A 20933-nucleotide genomic window follows, 5' to 3' on the forward strand; every position below is an offset into this window, starting at 1 on the left:
AACTGCCACCTGCTCAAGTCCAGGCAGAATGCTGGACCATGTACTTTGACGGGTCCCTGATGAAGACCGGGGCAGGCACGGGTCTGCTCTTCATCGCACCCCTCGGAGTGCACATGCGCTACATGATTTGGCTCCACTTCGCCGCCTCCAACAACGCAGCCGAATATGAAGCCCTCATCAACGACTTGCAGATCGCCATCGAACTTGGAGTACAACGTCTTGACATACGGGGCGATTCATAGCTCGTCGTCGATCAAGTTATGAAGGAGTTGAACTGTCATGACCCCAAAATGGAGGCGCACTGCAAGTTGGTACGTCACCTAGAAGACAAGTTTGACGGTCTCGAACTCAATCACATTGCGTGAAAATTCAACGAGGCCGCGAACAAACTAGCAAAGATGGCGTCGGCACGGGCCTCGGTCCCCCCGAACATCTTCGCCAGAGACCTCCACAAGCCTTCCATTGACTACACCTTGGCGACAAAAGAGGGCCCACCGGTCGAGCCCACCATAGGGCCCAAGGCCCCCTCTGTCACTGAGACCCCTGCAGCTGAGCTCGAGGCCATGAAAATCAGCGCGGAGCCTCCTAAGGCCAACTAGGGCATGGACTGGCGGGTCTCGTTCCTTGATTGCCTCGTTTGAGGAGAGCTTCCCGCAGATAGGACCAAAGCTAGATGGCTCGCACGACGAGCCAAAACTTACGTCCTCAGCAACGGTGAGTTGTACAAGCGAAGCCCATCTGGCGTCCTTCAATGGTGCATCACCACCGAGGCAGGCCAAGCCCTACTTTGGGACTTGCACACGGGGGCCTGCGGGCACCATGCAGCGCCTTGGACACTCATCGAAAACGCCTTCCACCAAGGGTTCTACTGGCCAACGGCGGTTGCTGACGCCACCAAGCTGGTACGCTCCTACGATGGATGCCAGTACTATGCACGGCAGATGCACCTCCTGGCCCAAGCCCTCCAAACCATCCCCATTACATGGCCATTCTCCATGTGGGGGCTAGACATGGTTGAGCCTCTGCAGAAGGCCCCCGGGGGCTATACCCATTTGCTGGTAGCAATCAATAAGTTCTCCAAGTGGATCGAGGCTCGTCCGATCACTCAAATCAAATCCGAGCAAGCGGTGCTGTTCTTCACCGATATCATCCACAGGTTCGGGGTTCCAAACACCATCATCATTGACAATGGGACACAGTTCACCAGCCACAAGTTCCTGATGTTCTATGATGACCACCACATCCGCATGGCCTGGTCGGCCGTAGGACACCCTAGGACAAATGTCCAAGTAGAACGTGCCAACAACATGATCCTACAAGGCCTCAAGCCAAGAATATACAACTGGTTAAAGAAATTTGGCAAGAAATGGCTTGCCGAACTCCCATCGGTCATCTGGAGCCTGAGGAACACTCCGAGCCGAGCCACGGGGTTCACACCGTTCTTCCTGGTCTATGGAGCCGAGGCCATCCTCCCCACTAACTTGGAGTATGGTTCCCCGAGGCTTCAGGCCTACAACGAGCAGAGCAACCGTACTACTCGTGAGGACACCCTCGACCAACTGGAGGAAGCCCGAGGCGTTGTGTTGCTACACTCAGCCAAGTACCAGCAAGCCCTACGACGCTATCAAGCCCAGTGCGTTCGAAGCCGAGACCTAAAGGTGGGCGACCTGGTGCTGAGACTAAAGCAGAGCAATAAGGGCCGCCACAAGCTGACCCCACCATGGAAAGGGCCATACATCATCACCCAAGTGCTAAAGCCTAGGACCTACAAGCTAGCCAACGAGAAGGGCGAAATCCTCACCAACGCTTGGAACATAGAACAGCTACGTCGCTTCTACCCTTAAATTTCTAAGCATTGTTTACATTATTTCTTGAAATACAATAAAGAAACGTTCTTTAGTTGTTCTAATTTCTCGAGAAACCCCCCGAGCCCATCATGGGGCTCAGCGTTACGATAACACTATAAGGGAGACTCGGCTCCACCTCTGCAGAGGTGCCCACTGTGGGGCTCGAACAAGACTTGGCTCTGCCTTTGCAGAACCGAGCCTCCCTTGGGGGCTAGAAGGGGGGACCCCCCCCTAAGTCCCAGACACTGTTTCTTTATCGTTTTTTGAAAAAAAATTCTACGCCAAACTCTCTCACGTACTCTAGCAAATTGATTGTAAAAAACCTAAGGACCGAAAGCCTGTCTGAGGGGCAAAAGGCCGGCTGAGCCACGAGATGGCCTACGCCTCTGGGCTATGGCAACTCCCTCACTACCTTTTGCCCGAGGGGCAGCTTAGGCTCTGAGGAAGTTTTTTGCAAGAGATATGTTCAAAGATGAGACAGAGGATAGAGGCTCGGAAATACAATAAAAAACGATTAAAAAATCATATACGCATAAGTACTTTAAAAAGGCCTCGATGGCCACAAGCGTTATGATACAATAATGAAAGTCCTAATCTATTTACATGGCCCCTTTGGCCCAGGTCAAGGCTCAGAGTCGCCTGCGTCGGCGGTCGGCGTAGGAGGAACCACCTCCTCTTCGAACAGCTTGGCCTACGCCGTGCCAGGGGCCTCAGCCACCTCCACCAGCTTCATGACCTCCTCCTCGGCCTTCTCGTCATCCTTAGCCACGATGTAACCATCGTTGATGGCCTCAAGGTCGATGCTGGCATAGTGATGCCTGTGTGCAGCGCCCCTCGGATCCGCTTGTGAACTCGGCCACTCAATGTGATTAAGTGGCTCCCGAGGGAGCTGCCCGACTCGACCCCTTTGACCTCCAGGGCCTCACAGGCAGTATGGGCGGCACTCTGCAGCACGTTGTGCTCCCAGATCTCAACCTCGAGCAATGCCTGCACTGCGATAGAGGCCTCGGCTGCCCGGGTGACCTCCTTCTCTAACTCTGCGCCAAGACAGGCGGAATGGGGTCAAGCAGGAAAGAAAAACAAGCCAAACAGGGGCGTACGCCTATGAGACTCACCCTCGGCTTTCTCCCTCCAGTTTTTGACCTCGACCCAAGAGGCCTCGGCTGCCCTAGAAGCCTCCCTCTCCAACTCTACATCACATCGTGGAGTTAGAGGTCTAACGCAAGAAAAACAAATAGAACAAGAGGCACGGCTCAATAGGACTCACCCTCAGCCTTTTCCTTCTAGGCTAAGGCCTCGACCTGGGAGGCCTCGACCACCTAGAGAGCCTCTGCCAGGGCACCTTTCATCAGTAGGTGTGCGCCCTGCTCCGCCCCCAGCTACCTGGCGATGGCCTTGGCAGAGACCTCCAATTGTTCAGCCCGGGACCTAAAGGCGCCCCGCTCATCGGCCACCCGGGTCAGCTCCTCCTCCAGCTCCTTGATCCATGCCACTAAAGGGACGGCCTGCTCCTGAGCCATGGCCACCTCAGCCTTCATATCAGCACAGCAAAGGCGAAGGTCCTCCACCTCCACGCTCTGCGTTGATAGAAGCTCGTTGGCATGGGCGAGCAAGTCGTACCACCGGAGCTGGTCCTAGATGTCCCTCTCCTGCCGGAGGAACATCGACTTCCCGAGGGACCGGGCCTTGAGCTCCTGGATAGGCAGAACAGAGGTCAAGCACTGCGAGAAAACTCAGAAAAAGATGACACAGCACCGGGAAAGAAAGCGTGCACCTGGGCAACGCCGGGCAGATCATTAGCCACGATGGACGGCGCTGTCCGTAGCGACCGCTCCACCAGTTGGTGGAATTGCTCGAAGGAGCCCCAGCGCCGCCCCTTGGCCACATCCTCAAGGGCAAATAGAGGCTCCCCCTCAGGGTTGTCCCGGCTCTGCCACAAGACACGTGGGTGATCCTACCCGTGGGGCTCGGGTTTTACCTGCACGAGGGCCGAGCTTCCCTCACCAGAAGTTGGAGCTGGCTGCTCCGCGGTGCTGGCTGCCTCAGTATCCACCACCTCCTTCCCTCGAGAAGTATCGTCGGAGGAGATTGAATGAACCTCCACCTCTCAGGTGCTCCCCTGTGAAAGTAGCGGGTCTTGGACCGGGGGCATTACCGAGGCATGCCCCGTCTCCATCTCCGCATCCTAGGCCGCCGGCTCCGCCGTGCCCAAGCCGGCCTCTGCTGCCTTAGCCTCGGTGATCTCGGGAGCTCCAGCCTCCGCCACCTCAGCCTTGGTGGTCCTAAGAGCCCCAACGTCTGCCACCTCAGCCTCAGAGGTCCTAGAGGCCTCGACCTCGCCCTCGGTGGCCTCAGCGATTGGAGGTGCCTCGGCTTCACCTAGTTCAAGGGCCTCGGCCTCTTGGGGCGTAGGCGCCCCCTCCCTCGCCTGCTTCATGGCCGCCTTAGTAACCTCTCCTTGGGCGATCGGCTCCTTTGGGTCAACCCTGGCCGATGCCGTGCCACGCTGTATGGCGGCCTACGCCTCCACCACCCATCGAGCGGTGGAGCTGGCGCCCACCTTGAGCGCCTTGCATGGCGCCATGGCGGGCGCTTCTGCCTAACGCTTCTGGCTGAAAACAAAGCACTCATGAGGTTTGCATACGACCAAAGAACGAGTAGAAGATGCTGCAAACTCCACTAACAAAACACTTGCCTCGAGCGGGGACACAATAGCTTCCACACTGCGTCCCTCGTCCTCTACAACGGCGGTGGCGGCGGCGGTGGCACGGCCCCCGTGTCCGTTGGTGCCGGCCGGCCCTCGCCGGACCCTAGCGCCTCCTCGGCCCTCTGTGGAGATGATTGGGCCGTGCCCACCGTCACCTGCTCCACCTCCGCTGTCAAGCCCATCAGGCTGACGGCACGCTTCCCCAACACCCGTGCCTTGGGCATGTCGGCCTCAGCCTTGGGGTGGGCGATCGCCAGCCCTGAGGTGTCCTCTCCTCCTCCTCCTAGAAAAGCCAGGCCGCTCACCGATGCCCCAGGCATAGTCCCCCTGACATCAAGGAGATGGTCCAAAGGACCCCACCCCACCTCACTCTCATCGTCTTTGCTCGAAGAATCCATCGACGATGGTGATGGAGATGGCTCCACCGAGAGATCGCCGTGCCTCTGCTGCTGGCGATGTTTCTCTAGCTCATCGTGCTCGAGGTTCTTCCTCTTGCACCTTGCCTCCTCGGCGTCCTTCTGCTCCTTATATGCTTCGGCATGTGCCCTGTTCGCCGCTCGCTGCTCTACGTCCTCGGGAACGGGCGGCGGGGAGGCTCACACATCCCTCATCCCCTACGGGAATGGTAAACACAAGTAAGGGAACAGATTGAAAATGCAAGGAGTGAGGAGGCCTCGAGGGCCGCAATGGTGCATGACTTACTAGAGAGATGTACCCCTATGACGGGCACATCGGGAACGGGGTCAGCTCGCTGCTCCTCTACTGCCCCTCCACCATCTCTCTCACCCAACGCAGAACCTCCTCGTCAGAAAGGGTGACAGCGGACAACTGGATGCCGTCGATTGGCTCAACCGGCGTCATCTCAAACAGGCGTTGCCGCTGAGCCATTAGCGGCAGCACCCTCCGGCGGTGGAACGCCGCCACAACCACGACTGCCGTAAGGCCACAGCTATGCAGCCTCTCTAGCGCCTTCAGGAGCAGGTGCAGCTTGGGCTGATCAACCACTGGGACGCCGTACCTCCACCTCTCCGGCTGGCTCTCCACAACCCGCCCGGTATAGGGGGGAAGCCCACCGTCATCGTTGCGGAGGTAGAACCAGCTATTGTACCAGCGGTGGTTGGATGACGCAAGCTAGGCTAGGATGTAGAAGGGCTGCCTGTCTTGGCAGACTTGGAGAGTGCAGCCGCCGGCCCTCAATGCCTTCCATGTGCCCGTCATGCTTGTCGGCTTGGTGTTGAGCCCCACCCAAAAGAAGTGGAGCCACAGCTCCTAGTGGGGGGCGATGCCCAGGTATCCCTCGTAGACGGCGATGAAGATGGCCGCCTGCACGATGGAGTTGGGGTTGAAGTTGTGGAGCTCCACGTCGTAGTAATATGGGAGCGCCTGCATGAATCAGTCCACCGGTAGGCCGAGACCGTGCTCGTGGAAGGCCACAAAGCTCACGATGTAGCCGTCGTGTGGCCTCAGCTCCGGCTCGCCCCCTAGAGCAATCCACTCTGGTATGTTGGGGTCGATAACCGGGTAGAGGAGGCCGTCATTGACGAGCGACTGCAGCATCGCCGCAGACACGTCGGACGAACCCCAAGGATCTACCGGAATGACAACAGTGCCGCTGGCCATGAGTGCGGTGGAGAATGTGGCTACAGTGGTAAGGCGAGCTCTCGCTATCCCTCTCTCTCTCTCTCCTTTCCTCCCCCTTCTTCCTTCTTCTCCCCGGCGCTCTCTGTTCTTAGCAACCGCTCGAGGGCAGAAAGGGTGAACGCAGGTAGGCAAGGTAAGGAGGGGCGGGGCGAGACTCGTCACGTATTTATAAGGGAGGGAAGGGGGTGAAATGGATGGGCGATGAAACCAAGGAAGTTTCCCTTAGATCTAGCGCAATTAATCCAGATCTGACTAAACCGCCCACGCGTCCGCCTCTTCCTTATTAATCGCGCGCACGGTAACGTCCCATCCATAGATGTCACGTCGCATCCGACCATAGCAATGACAGACACTGTTTTGTCTCCCCAAGGAACCACCTCAAAAGGTGCACCCGCCGTTGTTAGTCGACGGGAGGGGAATATCCCCCACCCGATTCCTTTCAGACTAAGGAACTAGGCACCGAGCCCGTTACGGTCCAGGTGTTCGAAGGCTGGGCCCCCGAGGGTCTCGACAACCGCCCCAGGACAAACAGAGTCAGGGATGACTATGAGCGAGCCCATACATGGCCGAGGCCGAAGCAAGCAATTGCTTGGGATGCCTTAAGTCGTGTCCGAGACCGACAGGGAGGTCTCTGAATGGGATCCCACCGTAGGGAGGCACCGAGACCCCGAGGCCAATCGAATGGCCCTAGGACACACTAGAGAAGCCCTCTGGTACTTTTGGAGCGCGTCTCTGGACCACTAGCCAACCCCTATCGAATGGGGCATGGGCCTCCACTTGGACTTACCCAATAACAGCTCACCAGAGGTGTCACTGCTCGCGCCCACCGAGGGTAGCCTGGCATACTCCACCCTCCTTCCAAACGAAAAGGATGCACGAGGGCCACACAAAAAAGACAGGGAAACTCCTGATCACCCTCTTGCTCTAAGCAGAGGCTTGGGGGCTCTTCCTGCAACCAAGCCGAGGCCCGGCAACCCAAACTCGCACTCGGGGGCTCGGCAAACGCGATAAAAGGCATCGAGCCTATTACGGTCTAGGGGATCGAAGGCTGGGCCCTCGAAGGTCTCGACAGCCACCATAGGACAAACAGAGTCAGGGATGACTATGGGTGAGCCCGTACATGGCCGAGGCCTAAGCAATCATTTGCTTGGGATGCCCTAAGTCGTGTCCGAGACCGATAGGGAGGTCTCTGAATGGGATCCCACCGTAGGGAGGCACCGAGCCCCCGGGGCCAATCAAATGGCCCTAGGACCCACTAGAGAAGCCTTCTGGTACTTTTAGAGCACGTCTCTAGACCACTAGCCAAACCCTATCGAACAGGGCATAGGCCTCCACTTGGACTTACCCGATAACAACTCACCGGAGGTGTCATTGCTCGCGCCCACCGAGGGTAGCCTGGCATACTCTACCCCTCCTTCCGAACAAAAAGGATGCGTGAGGGCCACACAAAAAAGACAGGGAAGCTCATGATCGCCCTCTTGCTCTGAGCAGAGGCTCGAGGGCTCTTCCTGCAACCAAGCCGAGACCCAGCGGCTCAAAATCGCACTTGTGGGCTCGGTAAACGGGATAAAACCCCTTGCTCAACGTGAGAAAAGCCCCTAGAGGAATAAACCCACTCCTCCAGGGCCTCAGGGGCTACACCCGGTGGGTGCGCTCGTGCGCACCCACCGAGGCCTCGAGTACGAAACACCATCCCACCAGAAGCTGCCGCGAGCCGAGTCTCGTCAAAACCTTAGGGAGAGCGCTCACAGTCTCCCCGAGGCTCGGGGGCTACTGTCGGGCACCATAAAAGGGGTTCCCTAAGCAAGAACCGAAAAAATCGCTTAGACCTTGTAAAAATCAAAGCTAAGAGACAACCACTAGCTAACCCCCACCTCATCTGAGGCTCGATTGGACCGCCCTACCCACCTCAAACAATATCTGGACTCACCCGAAGCGGGCTCGGCCCAAAATGAAACCATGAGGCCTCGAACGAGGTATCGATTCTCTGACTCGCTCGAGGCCCCGCACGTAAGGCCTTGGACGAGGTACCGATTCTCCAACTCGCCGAGGCCCCACACGTAAGGCCTCGGACGAGGTACCGATTCTCCGCCTCGCTCGAGGCCCCGCACGTAAGGCCTCGGATGAGGTACCGATTCTCTGCCTCGCTCGAGGCCCCACGCGTAAGGCCTCAAACGAGGTACCGATTCTCCGACTCGCCCGAGGCCCCGCCCGTAAGGCCTCGGACGAGGAGCCGATTCTCCGCCTCGCCCGAGGCTGGCTCGGCAACAACCCTGTCGCCTCTGCCTTGACCGATTTCTCTAATTGGACGTCATGTACAACTAACGCGTTCAACCACTCCCACGACGTCAGTCGAGCGGTGGCTCAATACAGCGGAGTGGCTGACGAGACGTGAGTCACATCGATGCCTGCCCTGTACTGTCTCTATGAGCTATAGACATGGCTTCTAGAACACAGACACACGAACATAGAGACACCCACAGACACACACTCACTTCCTCACCGTAAGAGATCAACATCTCAAGCAACCCATGCCTCTCCACGTAGAGACCTTGGACTAGCTCCCTCTCTCGCTCAGCTTGTAAGCCCCTACTACAAGCACCTCGGTGCAAGGAATACAAGATCGCTCTCTCAGACTGGACGTAGGGCACCTATTGCCTGAACCAGTATAAACCTTGTGTCTCTTTGCATCACCATCCGGGATAGGGGACACATAGTACACTTTCACTAGTCGGTTGAGGATCTGCCAGACCCAAAACACCGACACCCGTGTGACCACCGCATCCATTTCAAGCTGGCCACTGATCCTGTAGCCATACGTCCTTATAGGTACCCCTAGCTACAAAAGGATGAGCTGGAGGCGTAGTGTGAGGCTATCTGTAGCAGGGCATCATCTGGCCCAGTACTTCCCCATTTTTGGCGCCTATCCTTTTGGTCAAGAAACAAGACAAGACCTAGAGATTCTGCGTCGACTATAGGGCTCTCAACATAGCCACGGTGAAGGACAAGTTCCCCATCCCCGTGGTAGAGGAACTCCTGGACGAACTTCATGGCGCACGCTTCTTCACGGAGCACGACCTTCGCTCCGGGTATCACCAAGTCTGTATCCATCCGGAGGACGTGGCCAAGACGGCGTTCCGCATGCACCATGGCCACTTCGAATTCTTGGTCATGCCGTTCGGCCTCTCAAATGCACCATCGACGTTCCAGGCCCTGATGAACTTTGTCCTCAAGCCCTTCCTGCGCTGCTGCGTGCTCGTCTTCTTTGACGACATCCTAATCTACAGCACGTCTTGGACCGAGCACTTATAGCACCTCCACATCGTCTTCGATGTTCTGCGTGAGCATCAACTGCACCTTAAACGCTTCAAGTGCGCATTTGCCTCGTCGTCGGTCCAGTACCTTGGCCACATGATCTCGGCAGAGGGCGTCACGATGGATAGCTCTAAGGTGGACGCCATCCAGGCCTGGCCGTAGCCGTGCTCTGTCCGTGGCTTGCGTGGGTTCCTGGGCTTGGCCGGATACTATCGACGTTTTATTTAGAACTTCGGCTCCATCGTGGCTCCACTCACACAGTTGCTCAAGCGGGACGTGTTCCAGTGGTCCATGGCCGCAGAGGCGGTGTTCACGACCTTGAAGGCCGCCCTGTTCGGCGCTCCTGTCCTGCATCTCCCCGACTTCAGCAAAGAGTTCGTGATGGACTGCGATGCATCCGGGTCAGGCTTCGGTGCGGTACTCCACCAGGGCACGGGGCCACTCACCTTCTTTAGTCGACCGTTCGCGGCCCGACACCTCAAGGTGGCTGCATATGAGCGCGAGCTCATCGGCCTCGTTCAAGCGGTGCGACATTGGCGTCCCTATCTGTGGGGGCGCGTGTTCGTCGTCCGCACCGACCACTATGCCCTCAAATATATGCTGGATCAGCGGTTGTCAACCATTCCACAACACCAATGGATTAGCAAACTGTTTGGTTTTGATTTCAGGGTCGAGTACCACCCCGGGCGACTGAACAAGGTTGCCGACGCGCTGTCGCGCCGTGACGGTGACACGCCCCTTCCGATGGCCCTGTCCATGTCCTGTGACGGCGACACCTCTCTCCTGGCGACTATGTCTATGCCCATGTTCGCACTCTATGATGACCTGCGCTAGGAGCTCGCCCAGGACGCGGAGCTGCGGACACGTCGGGACGCCATCTCGGCAGGCAATCACGGCGGGGACTGGAGTGTCCATGACGGCCTCATCATCTACGATGGTCGTGTCTTCGTGCCTCCCACGTCGGCTATACTTCCCGACATCTTGCAGCTCGCCCACACCGCGGGCCACGAGGGCGTCCAGAAAACGCTGCAACGTCTCCACGCCACCTTCTACCTCGACCACGACCGCCGCACCATTAGCGACTTCATCCGCGCCTGCTCCACCTACCAGCGGAACAAAATAGAGGCCCTGCATCCCACGGGGCTTCTCCAGCCGCTACCGGTGCCGTCCTGCATATGGGCGGACATCGCGATGGACTTCGTTGAGGCACTGCCCAAGGTGCATGGCAAGAGCGTCCTTCTTACTATGGTGGACAGGTTCTCCAAGTTCGCCCACTTCATCCCGTTGGGGCACCTGTACACGGCAACGTCAGTGGCTCGCACGTTCTTCCATGAGATCGTCCGTCTACATGGGTTTCCTGACTCCATAGTCAGTGACCGCGATCCGGTGTTCACCGGTCACGTTTGGCGTGACTTGTTCTGCCGCGCTGGCGTCTAGTTGCGGCTGAGCACCGCCTTCCACCCCCCAAATGGATGGACAATCGGAGGCTGTCAACAAGACCATCGCCATGTACCTCCGATGCATCACCGACGATCGTCCGCGGGACTAGCTTGACTGGCTTCTGTGGGCGGAGTACTGCTACAACACCTCATTCCATTCGGTGCTCCGCACGATGCCGTTCAAAGTCGTCTATGGCAGGGACCCCCTAGAACTGCTGCCCTATGCGCCGGCCTCAGCTAACACGAACACCGTCGACGCTCTGCTCTCCAGCCGCGACGAGTTCCTGCAGGAGGTGCGCGCTCGCCTCCTCTAGGCACAGGAGTATGCTCGTCGCCACTACGACGCCCATCATCGACAATTGGAGTTCGCGGTGGGGGACTGGGTGCTCCTTCGCCTGCTGCACTGGCCCACCAAATCCCTGGTCCCCGGCCACCGCGGCAAATTGGCCCCCAAGTACGCGGGGCCCTACCAGGTGCTGGAACGCATCGGACCGGTGGCCTATCGCTTGCGTCTTCCGGACGGCGCCAGGATACATGACGTCTTCCATGTCGGCATCCTGAAGCCGTTCCGCGGCGCTCCGCCAGCTACCGTCCCTGCTCTACCTCCTCTCCAACATGGCAGGCCGCTACAATAGCCGGAACGGGTCCTACATGCCAGCCTTCGGCGCGGCGAGTGGCAGATCCTCGTCCAGTGGGCCAACATGCCGGCGTCAGAGGCAACTTGGGAATCTGTCGAGGCGTTCCGGGCAGCCTACCCCTCGTTCCAGCTCGAGGACGAGCTGTTTCCCGAGGGGGGGAGAGATGTTATGGTGGGCCAAATGTACCAGAGGAGGCAACGCACCACCAGTGGCTAGAATGCGGCTTCAGTTGGTTAGATCAGCTTCAGCTTGTTAGATCACAGGAGCTTTGCGTGGAGTTTGTTGGAAGTTTGTTAGCTGCATGTTTAGTTTGTTATTCCTAAATTAGTGGCATGCTTGTAATTCGCCTATAAGGCAGACCATTTGTTTAATGAAGAGTTAACCTGGGATTGAGACATTCCGTCTCCCTTGGGTGCCCAGCACTGTTCACCGTCTCCTCCTTGCCGCCCAGAATTCAGGCGCCGGCCACGGCGCCGCCTGTTCGCCGCCGAGGATTCAAGCCTCGGCCAGCAACCGTCCACTCTTACCCCCTACTCAGCCTAAGCCGTAACAGCACCTGCTGTTCATAAGGTTTGTCCAACCAGAGAGCCTATTGCACCTTCAAATGGGAGGAAGAAGCTAGATTTGCCTGTGCAGAAAAATATATTGACCAACTATTTCTGTATCCTCTCAACATATTGCAATTTTAGTCATGAATACGTCACATCAATCGTTTGCTTACTAATAGTAAACTCTTATCGACATATTATATAAAAAATCACAACAATATAAGTGCCTTGAGCTCAGTATCAAAGTTTGTGTTCTTAGACATGTCTTAGATCATTTAATAACAGCTTATATTTTCCCTCGGTATTTTAACAGGCGGGGCTGTTGACATAATCTGTAGTTTTTTTTAGTGGCATAATATTCACACCAACGTTGTGATTGGTTTCATTACTTTATTTGAATGACTTGTACACAATAATCAACTGCCTGTTGGATTACCCTTGACTTTTTCTAAGGCTTAGCATCCCTTGAGGCAAAATGGAAATTCAGGGCGCCTAAAGTAACACATAAGCAACCAATATTGAATGAATCTTTGCCTAGCCCTCAAACTCAAGGCTCTGGTACCCCTGATTCAGTTGAAGATACTAGGTTGCCAACAGATCACATCCAAGCTTCTCAATGTAGTTCTGAGCATTTAAGCTCTGAACCTCCTCAAAGTGGCCCAATCAGTGTTGGCTCTCAGTGTAGCTCTGAGCGTTTCAGCTGTGAGTACCCCCTCGATGATTCAGCCAATATTTCACCTCAATGCAGTTCACTTGATGGTGGTAGTGATCCTCCTTACAAGGATACAAGCATTAAAGACATAAAGGTATTTAGTACTTCCCATCACTTCATCATCTAGACATATCCAATGCTGTCCTGTTCATTAACTCATGTAGCAGCCACATTTCTATCGCCCTCAAAGCTTGTTTGTACCATTCAGGTTGAGGCTGACTATGGCAACGAAAATACAATACCTACAAGTCCTTGCTTAGCAGGTAATACATCTGATTTGCATAGTTGATTCATGATTCAATCTGCAAACCATGATCTGAATCATTTGGTTATACAAAATCAAAACAATCTTGTCATTGATTCTTAGCTTGTGTGTGTATTCTCTTTTTTCTAGGAAATTCGCCCTGGACATCAGAGCCATTTTTACTTCCCCATAACGTGGGACCATCTATACCAGTTCAACATCATACTGAAAGCATTGTGGCCTCTAAAAATAATGACATTACCGTAAGGAGTTCATACTTTAAAACGGTGAATAAGAGAATTTGCACAGATCAAGAAGACCAGTTAGATGATGACTATGATGTTGGTACTGGTAATCTTTCTGGAGATCAACTGAGGAAATCTGGCATGTTGAAGAGAGGAAAGCTTTCTGGCATCCAAAATTTCGAAGATGTATTTTTCTTCTTTTGAATCATCATATGACAACTAGCACCTCATATCACAGTATATAGCTGGTCCTAAATATGCTGTTTATGCAGGAAACTTTACAACCGATTCATTCTGGCGATAGTCCACCAGTCGTTGATGAAGGTAACTATCTACCTTTTCTTCTAGTTGATAAAGTCCAATAAGTTAGAGATGCAACCTTGGGGCATCATATCCTGTAACAGTCTTAGGTGCCTTCTTGATCTTCCAAGTAGTTCCTCCTGTATTGTGATATATTTTTTATGTATCAAACTATATAAGCCTTTCTTAATTCGTTTGTTTTGATCTAAGAAACTTCTGCAGGTCAAGATACAGATGACCCTGATGATACAAATATAAGAACTGAAAGAAGATTTGGATGCAATGTTTCCCATGTGAATACATACAGTGGAATTGCAGAAAAATCAATGGATAAGTTTGCTGCATTGGCATCATCTTTCAGATACCCAGGCCCCCGTGCCAGTGGCCTTCGTGCTCCTTTAAAGAATGTGAAGAATACACTTTCTATGAGGTATGCAGCTCTAGAACCTTTTTTGAGAGATTTAAAACTTCTAAGGAAATTAAGTATGATTGGAGACAGTACAATCTTGTTATGCATAAGTATTTATTTTTTATGCCATGCTTATTTCTGCTACAGATCTATTCTCAAAGCTCCAGAACAAGGCACATTCAGACGCACAGCAAAGAAAACAGGTCTAGGCCCCACTTCAAAAAGCAGATACACAAGTGATATGGAAAGTGTTGTCAGCCCCCCTGATATTAGCGCATTTGCTTATAGGCCTATGAAAACTGCTGCTTCTGATCAAGGCAAAACCACAGGTAAAGCTACAGACAGTACTGATGGTCCTGCTGATCTGGGAACGTTTGCATAGTGCATACACATCCGTGACACCTACTGTCTGCTATCCTGATCGGAGCAAATATGCAGGCACAGCTACGAAAATTGCAGACAGTCCTCCTGATCTGAGCACATTTGCATATAAACCTGTGAAAGCTGCAGTCAGACATTTGAATGGGAGCAGATTCAGAGAGACTGCACTGAAAGCAACTGGAGGGACTTCTAGGAGCCAATTCAAATAGAATCAGTGCCGCACATGTTGGCTCTCCTGATCTGACCTGAAATAGGCGAGGTCCAGCAGCAGCAAATGCTGTGGTGAAAAGAAAACACCCCCTGACGAGAGCATTTCCATTCCTCAGCAAAAGGAAGCATCGTTGAAGTAGTTGACATTCAGACCCTGGAGGACCGCGAGTGGCTGCAGAGGTTCCTTTGTTTCAGAGCCCCTCTGTAGCTGTTCATCAATGACTGAAGCTCTTCATTTCGAGCTCATCTTTTGTGCTGCTCGTCAGTTCGTGTCCAAACCACGTCTACTGCTCATATGCTTGCCCTGCAGCAGCAGCTCCTATTGTTTCATTGAAGAAAGCAATCTCATTTGCGACTGTATTGAACTGTAGTTAAGATACCTGTTGTATGTTCATCCTTGTAAGGGGGTGTTTGGTTTCTACAGAAAAATTTTAGTCCCTGTCCCATCGAATGTTTGGACACATGCATGAAGTATTAAATATAGACGAAAAAAATAACTAATTGCACAGATTGTGGCTAATTTGCGAGACGAATTTTTTAAACCTAATTAGTCCATGATTTGACAATGTGGTGCTACAGTAAATATGTGCTAATGGGTGATTAATTAGGCTTAATAAATTCGTCTCGTAAATTAGTCTCCATCTATGTAATTAGTTTTATAATTAACTCATATTTAGTTTTTCTAAATAACATTCGAACGTCCGATGTGACATGGACTAAAATTTAGTCATGGAACCAAACACCCCCTAAGTATGAGCATGATTTGGACGGCATCATTGATGTTTCTTGACCATTCCTGAAAGGTAAAAGTAAAAATCGAAAAAGAAAAAAAAAGTTTGTACGGTGTTGTCTTGTCCCTGGCCCTGTTCGCTTGGGCTTGTTTGGCTGATAAGTCATGGCTGAAAGTATTGTTGCTGATTTAGTGTGAGAGAAAAATACTATTCGTTAGCTGAAAAAGTACGGCTTATAAACCAATCAAGCCCAAGCGAACAAGGTGATAGTTTTGAGTCTACAATTTGTAAACCAGATGTCCGGATGGTGCATTGGTGCTACAGGAGATTTGCTGAGCAAGCAGTGCTATGGGTGATGGCTGCAGCTAGTGCCCTAGGAGAGGCGTTGGGTTAGTTACCATATATGGCTTTTTACATCTCAAAGGGCGACTGTGTTAAAAACTAACCCATGCTGTGGAGTCGGCTCGTAATCGGATCGTTTTCTATCTTAATATATTGACATGCAGCTCTCCTGTGTGTTTGAGAAAAAAAATCTACAATTTGTTTATTGTTGCATTCATTCTCAAGGTACAAGTGAACACTCCTTGAGCTCTCCAAACCGAAACAAAGCTAAATAAAAACGACGTGGCTAGCGCCCGGACGTTCGGATGGACGCGCGCATCTAGACCAGACGCCCACGCAGCCTGCATCCATCCGCCTCGATCCAACTCGCATGTGCACCTTACCCTCGAAGTTGCGCATGTCGCTCCTCGTGTTCAGATGGATGGCCGCGTAGCCCGCCCCTGCCTCGAATGCGCACCCTGCCCCCTTCTCCCCCCGCTGTGTCTCGCTCCTTTCCCCTGACTCCCTCCTCTCTCTCTCCGTGTGGGTGGGACCTGGGAGCCGTCCCCCACCTCACTGCGCCCCTGTCCGCCGGTCCCGAGCTTTGTCGCGCCTCATCCCCAGCACTCAACGTGCTCCATGAAACACTTGCAACATGAAACACTTGGATGCAACATACGTCGGACACAAATGAAACATTTGAACCATACTGTTGCAACATATGTTTGAAACAGATAAAACACTTGCAACATGTGTGTGAAATATATGCAACGTCCAGATAAAACACTTGCTGCAATATACGTCTGAAACAAATGAAACATTTTCCCTTTTTTTCAAAACGCTTGCAACATACTACTGAAAACACTTGCAAAAATATACAACATGTGCAACATCCCGATCTACTTTTGCAACATCCATATGTAACAATTGTAACATACCACTGAAAACACTTGAAACATAATTTGCAACATAGGGGAGGGAAAGGCCGGGGCCGGTCGATTCCGGTCGTCGAGTGGGATTCGACAGCGCACGAGCACTGGGCACACTCGTGGGTGCCCTTGGCTCAGCCGGTGAGGTGCCACGACACGTGCGCCCAAGCGGCCATGGCAGGGTTAGCGGCATGCCCGACGGTGATAGGCGACGGACAAACGGCAAGGGAGCGAGCAACGTAGGTGAGCGGCGCAGGGAGCGAGGGCGCGCGGCACGGCCGGCGATGGGGGGGGGAGGGGAGGGCGGGCACACTAGACCAACGAGCGCGCAGTGAGGGAAAAAGGGCGGACGGATGAGCGGCCACGTTGTTTCAGGGCCGAGCGGATAAACATGAGGAAGTGGGGATATATTTTTTTGTTTCTGAGAGAGATGAGACCTGCTCCCATGGAGCCGTGTCCGAACGGGAGTTACGGACATAAGCCCATGTTGGATCATTATCGAAATAAAAAGGCAAAGAGGAGAGATATACCATAAAATATTATTAGAAGAAACAATAACGAGGGCAAAAATTTCGGCTACAATTTGCAGCTGTGTTTCTTACCCATGGATTTGCTGGTCTTACACACGAATCTCAGCGCATCCAGCTGTACCCGCCCAGATTCTGCCGTCTTTCCCACTCCCGAATCCCAGGCTCCATGTCACCCAATTGTGCCACTGGTGCCCCTGCCTGGGGAGCTGACAGTAGACTTCTTAATTGATGAGGAAACCAGGCAATGGAAGGAGGAGCTGGTGCAAGCTTGTTTTAGGCCGGCTGATGCAGAACGCATCGTTAAAATGCCCTTGAGCCACAACCGAACTGAAGATGTTGCTTCATGACCATTTACCAAATCAGGCATATACACTGTCAAGTCAGCATACATTATGGCAAAAAGGGATGCAATTTTTCTGAAAGCTTCAGTGAAGGGTAAAGCGGAGAGGTCGGACCAATCAAAGTCAGCGATAGAGTGGAAGAAACTATGGAAAATTATAGCACCGCCTAAAATGAAAATAGTCTTATGGAGAGTAGCCCATGATTGTCTCCCGACAGGACAACAACTAAAAAATAGGAATATTCCAACCCAACATCTTTGTTGTCACTGTGGCAGAGAAGAATCAGTGAATCATGTTTTCTTGGAGTGTCATTATGTTGTTGAAATCTGGAAGGAATTGAAATTAAGATGTGGCTTCTCTAGGATGTACAAAGCACCGGTCCAGGCTACACAATGGATATTTGAAAGGTTAAACTCTTGTACAGATAGGGAGGCCACCATTCTCACAATATCCCTTTGGCATATTTGGGAGGCAAGAAATGCTGTGCGCAATGGAGAAAAGGAAATCCACCCTCATTGTGTGGCGGAGAAGATCATGGCATATGTGGAGATGGTCCTGAAGCTATGTTTTTTACCCATAATCCCAACAGGTGTGACTCAAGCGAACCTAAGAGATGGAGTCCACCGCCGGGAGGCTGGGTCATGTTTAATGTGGATGCTGCCGTGTTCAAGGAAACCAATAGAATGGGGTCTGGGTATTGTGGCCAGAGACCACAATGGCGATTTTATTGCGGCATGCAGGCAGGGTGTGGACAACATCGTTGATCCAGAAATGGCGGAAGCTGTGGCTTTTAGGCGGGCGATTAACTTCGCTCTCCAGTTGCCATTTAAACAGGTGATCATTGCCTCTGATTGTCTCTCCCTAATTTTGAAGCTTCGCCGGGTGGTCAAGGATCGATCCCATATTGCGATAATTATCCAAGACATTAAGGAGTCAGTTAGATCTTCGACTGATGTTGTTTTCTCTTTTACTCATGTGAGTAGATGTTGTAATGTGGTAGCTCATGTATTAGCAAAATCAGCCGATCAGACTAATGAGTCTATCTGGCACTATGTACCACCAGATTTCATTTGGCCAGCACTTTGTAATGATCGCTTAATGAAATGAATAGCTACCCATTACTCTCAAAAAAAAAAAAAAAATCCCAGGCTCCCAGCAGCTTCATGCCCTCATCTCTGCCGCTGTGTGACTGAGTACTGACTCACACGGCCATGACACGGCGCCGCCGGGGCAAGCGCGGGCGCACGAGCCCAGACCCGCCGACGAAGCGCCGCCGCGGAGGCGCGCCGGAGATAGAGTCAAACGACTCCCCTGAGCTCGTCCCGACTCCGGCGCCTGCTGCTCCCCAGCCGTCTTCGGTGATGGTCGCCGGGCTGCCGCCCGGCTGCGGCGTGCTGGAGCTCAAGTCACGGCTGGAGGCGTACGGCCCCATCGCGCGGGCCCGCGTCGACGCCTCAGCGGCCACCGGGTACGTCACCTTCCGGTCCGGTGCGGCCGCCGTGGCCGCCATTGCCGCGTCCCTCGACCCCGGTGGAGGCATCGCCATCGGATCCAAGAAGGTAATGAAGGCTAGGTTTCTTGATTGTGATGCAATGTTGTTCGATTAAATGGTAGTAGCGCAATTATTTTTCCTCGATTGTACACACTAGACAGCAGAAACCTGAATTGGGGTCGAAACACCACATTTTGAAGAAGAAAAGATTATTGCCAAGTTCATTGCCCCAGTTCATGTCAAGCACATCGGTAGTGTCATGTAGGAGTAGAAATTTGTTAAGTAATAAAACTTCAAAAGCTTCAGAAATATAATTATGCTTGGTGGGCTGAAGTATTTGCGTTATGGTTGCTCACAAGTCACATTTCCCATCTCAAAATCTATGACTAGTCGGTGTTCAATCCCAAATTCCCCAAACTATACACACGTTTACCTTGGGTAACATTTTTTTCCCTTCGATGCGATACAGGTTTTAGTCGTACAGGCCAGCGAGGCACCACATAACTCAAGAACCACAATAAGGGCTGCTGAACCCGCAGGGCGATCGTCACACGATGCAACGGTGAAGAACGTTACTGATAATTCAGCCATCCTGAGCTCCAAAGCAGCTTCTGGAGCGACTTACAAGGCGCGGGAAATAGTCGCCTATGATGATCTGTTCTAGATTTCTAGTGAGTGTGGGTAGTGAAGTAGCTTTCCAAGGGATAAACCAGCCTTGTCGTCTTTGTACAACCTATTAGGAACTTGAGGGCTGCTCACGTGAGCCTCTGTAATCTTAGGCTTCGTTCGGCTGGCTGGCTGGGCTGAGCCTGGCTGGCCAGCTCACTCACAGGAACACTGTTCACGTCCAGATAGAACGGTATTTTTCTCTCACAGCAATTAGCCGGAACAGTATTTTGGTTTATTTTTCAGTCCTGCCGAACAGGCCCTTAATTAATCTAGGCCACAATGTTGCGTTTACTCCTAGTGAGTAACTCTTTCCTCTCTTCTGTGTACGTAGTACCATTCATGAGGAGCTTTCGTGGAACCATGGAATTTCCATGTGTCTTTGTGGTACATGTTACCATGCAGAATTAAGATGCAACAAAAAGTGCCACCAAATTCTAAAGTTTTAGGCCCTATTTGGGAGGGCCAGCTCTAGCTCCTGCTAGAGTTTGGTAGAGTAGACGGAGGAGCTAGAACCGGTGAAGAATAAAACTGGATAACCAGAGTCGTGTAGGCATTCTGTCACTCAACATTTTAAAAGCTTAGAAAAACAGAAAAAAGAGGATAGATTCAAAGCATGGTGACTGTTTCTATTTATGCTCCTTTGAAATACCACTGTCATATATTTTTTTTCTCGAACACCCAGGAGAATTGCACAACATTTTATTAAAAAAGAATGTACATGAGTGTAAGGGGAGAAGAGTCCCCAAACAAACACACTCACACATGGCCTTGGATTCAGCGTTCCTGTAAATCCTGAAAAAGCCACCTGCAGCACCCTGAACACATTGGCCAATTATTTATACACTGAAAAAGCTATCTGCTCGTGATTCTTCCTGTGCGATGGTGTCTGCAAACCTAGCCATCGATGTGTAGAGTGCTCAGTAAAACTCCCGTTCGTTGGTAAACCATTTGAAGGACTTTGTCGTCTGTTGGTAAACCATTTGAGTGTCTCTCATTAAGCCATACGACGACTCAGCCAAACTGAAGCTCAGCTGCGCAGTTGCATGCTATTCCTGAAGTTTTTTTGTCTTCCTTTTCAAAATACCACTCAGCATGTCTGACTTATGCTGCTGCAAATTTTGAAAGAAGTTAAAAATGAAAAAAAAAAACATGGAGAATTAATGTAGTATAAATTGTCAAATGGTGAGATAGAAATGAAAAAAAACATTACAAAATTTTGGTCAAAACAAGACAGTCGAATTGTGTCAGCTGTTTGAAGAGGAAAACAGCCTTGCAGTAGTATCT

General features: G+C 52.3%; 2 protein-coding genes across 2 annotated transcripts in view; both read left to right on the plus strand.

Annotated features, from left to right (window-relative positions):
• The window catches only part of LOC136453334 (exonuclease 1-like), a 31674-nt gene extending 17614 nt beyond the window's left edge, over positions 1-14060 (plus strand). The window contains exons 7-10 of the mRNA XM_066453903.1: positions 12589-12941; positions 13056-13110; positions 13242-13660; positions 13859-14060. The gene's annotated coding sequence lies outside the window, so the exon portion shown is untranslated. The remainder of the gene's footprint in view (positions 1-12588; positions 12942-13055; positions 13111-13241; positions 13661-13858) is intronic.
• A 4521-nt stretch (positions 14061-18581) lies between these two features.
• On the plus strand, positions 18582-20054 carry LOC136453335 (uncharacterized protein At1g27050-like). The gene is made up of 2 exons (XM_066453905.1): positions 18582-19047; positions 19450-20054. The coding sequence occupies exons 1-2, from the start codon at positions 18700-18702 to the stop codon at positions 19642-19644; spliced, it is 543 nt and encodes a 180-aa protein (XP_066310002.1). The 5' UTR covers positions 18582-18699; the 3' UTR covers positions 19645-20054.
• Positions 20055-20933: the final 879 nt, after the last annotated feature.

The sequence above is a fragment of the Miscanthus floridulus genome, chromosome 5, assembly GCF_019320115.1.
Source record: "Miscanthus floridulus cultivar M001 chromosome 5, ASM1932011v1, whole genome shotgun sequence".
NCBI classification, from domain to species: Eukaryota; Viridiplantae; Streptophyta; class Magnoliopsida; order Poales; family Poaceae; genus Miscanthus; species Miscanthus floridulus.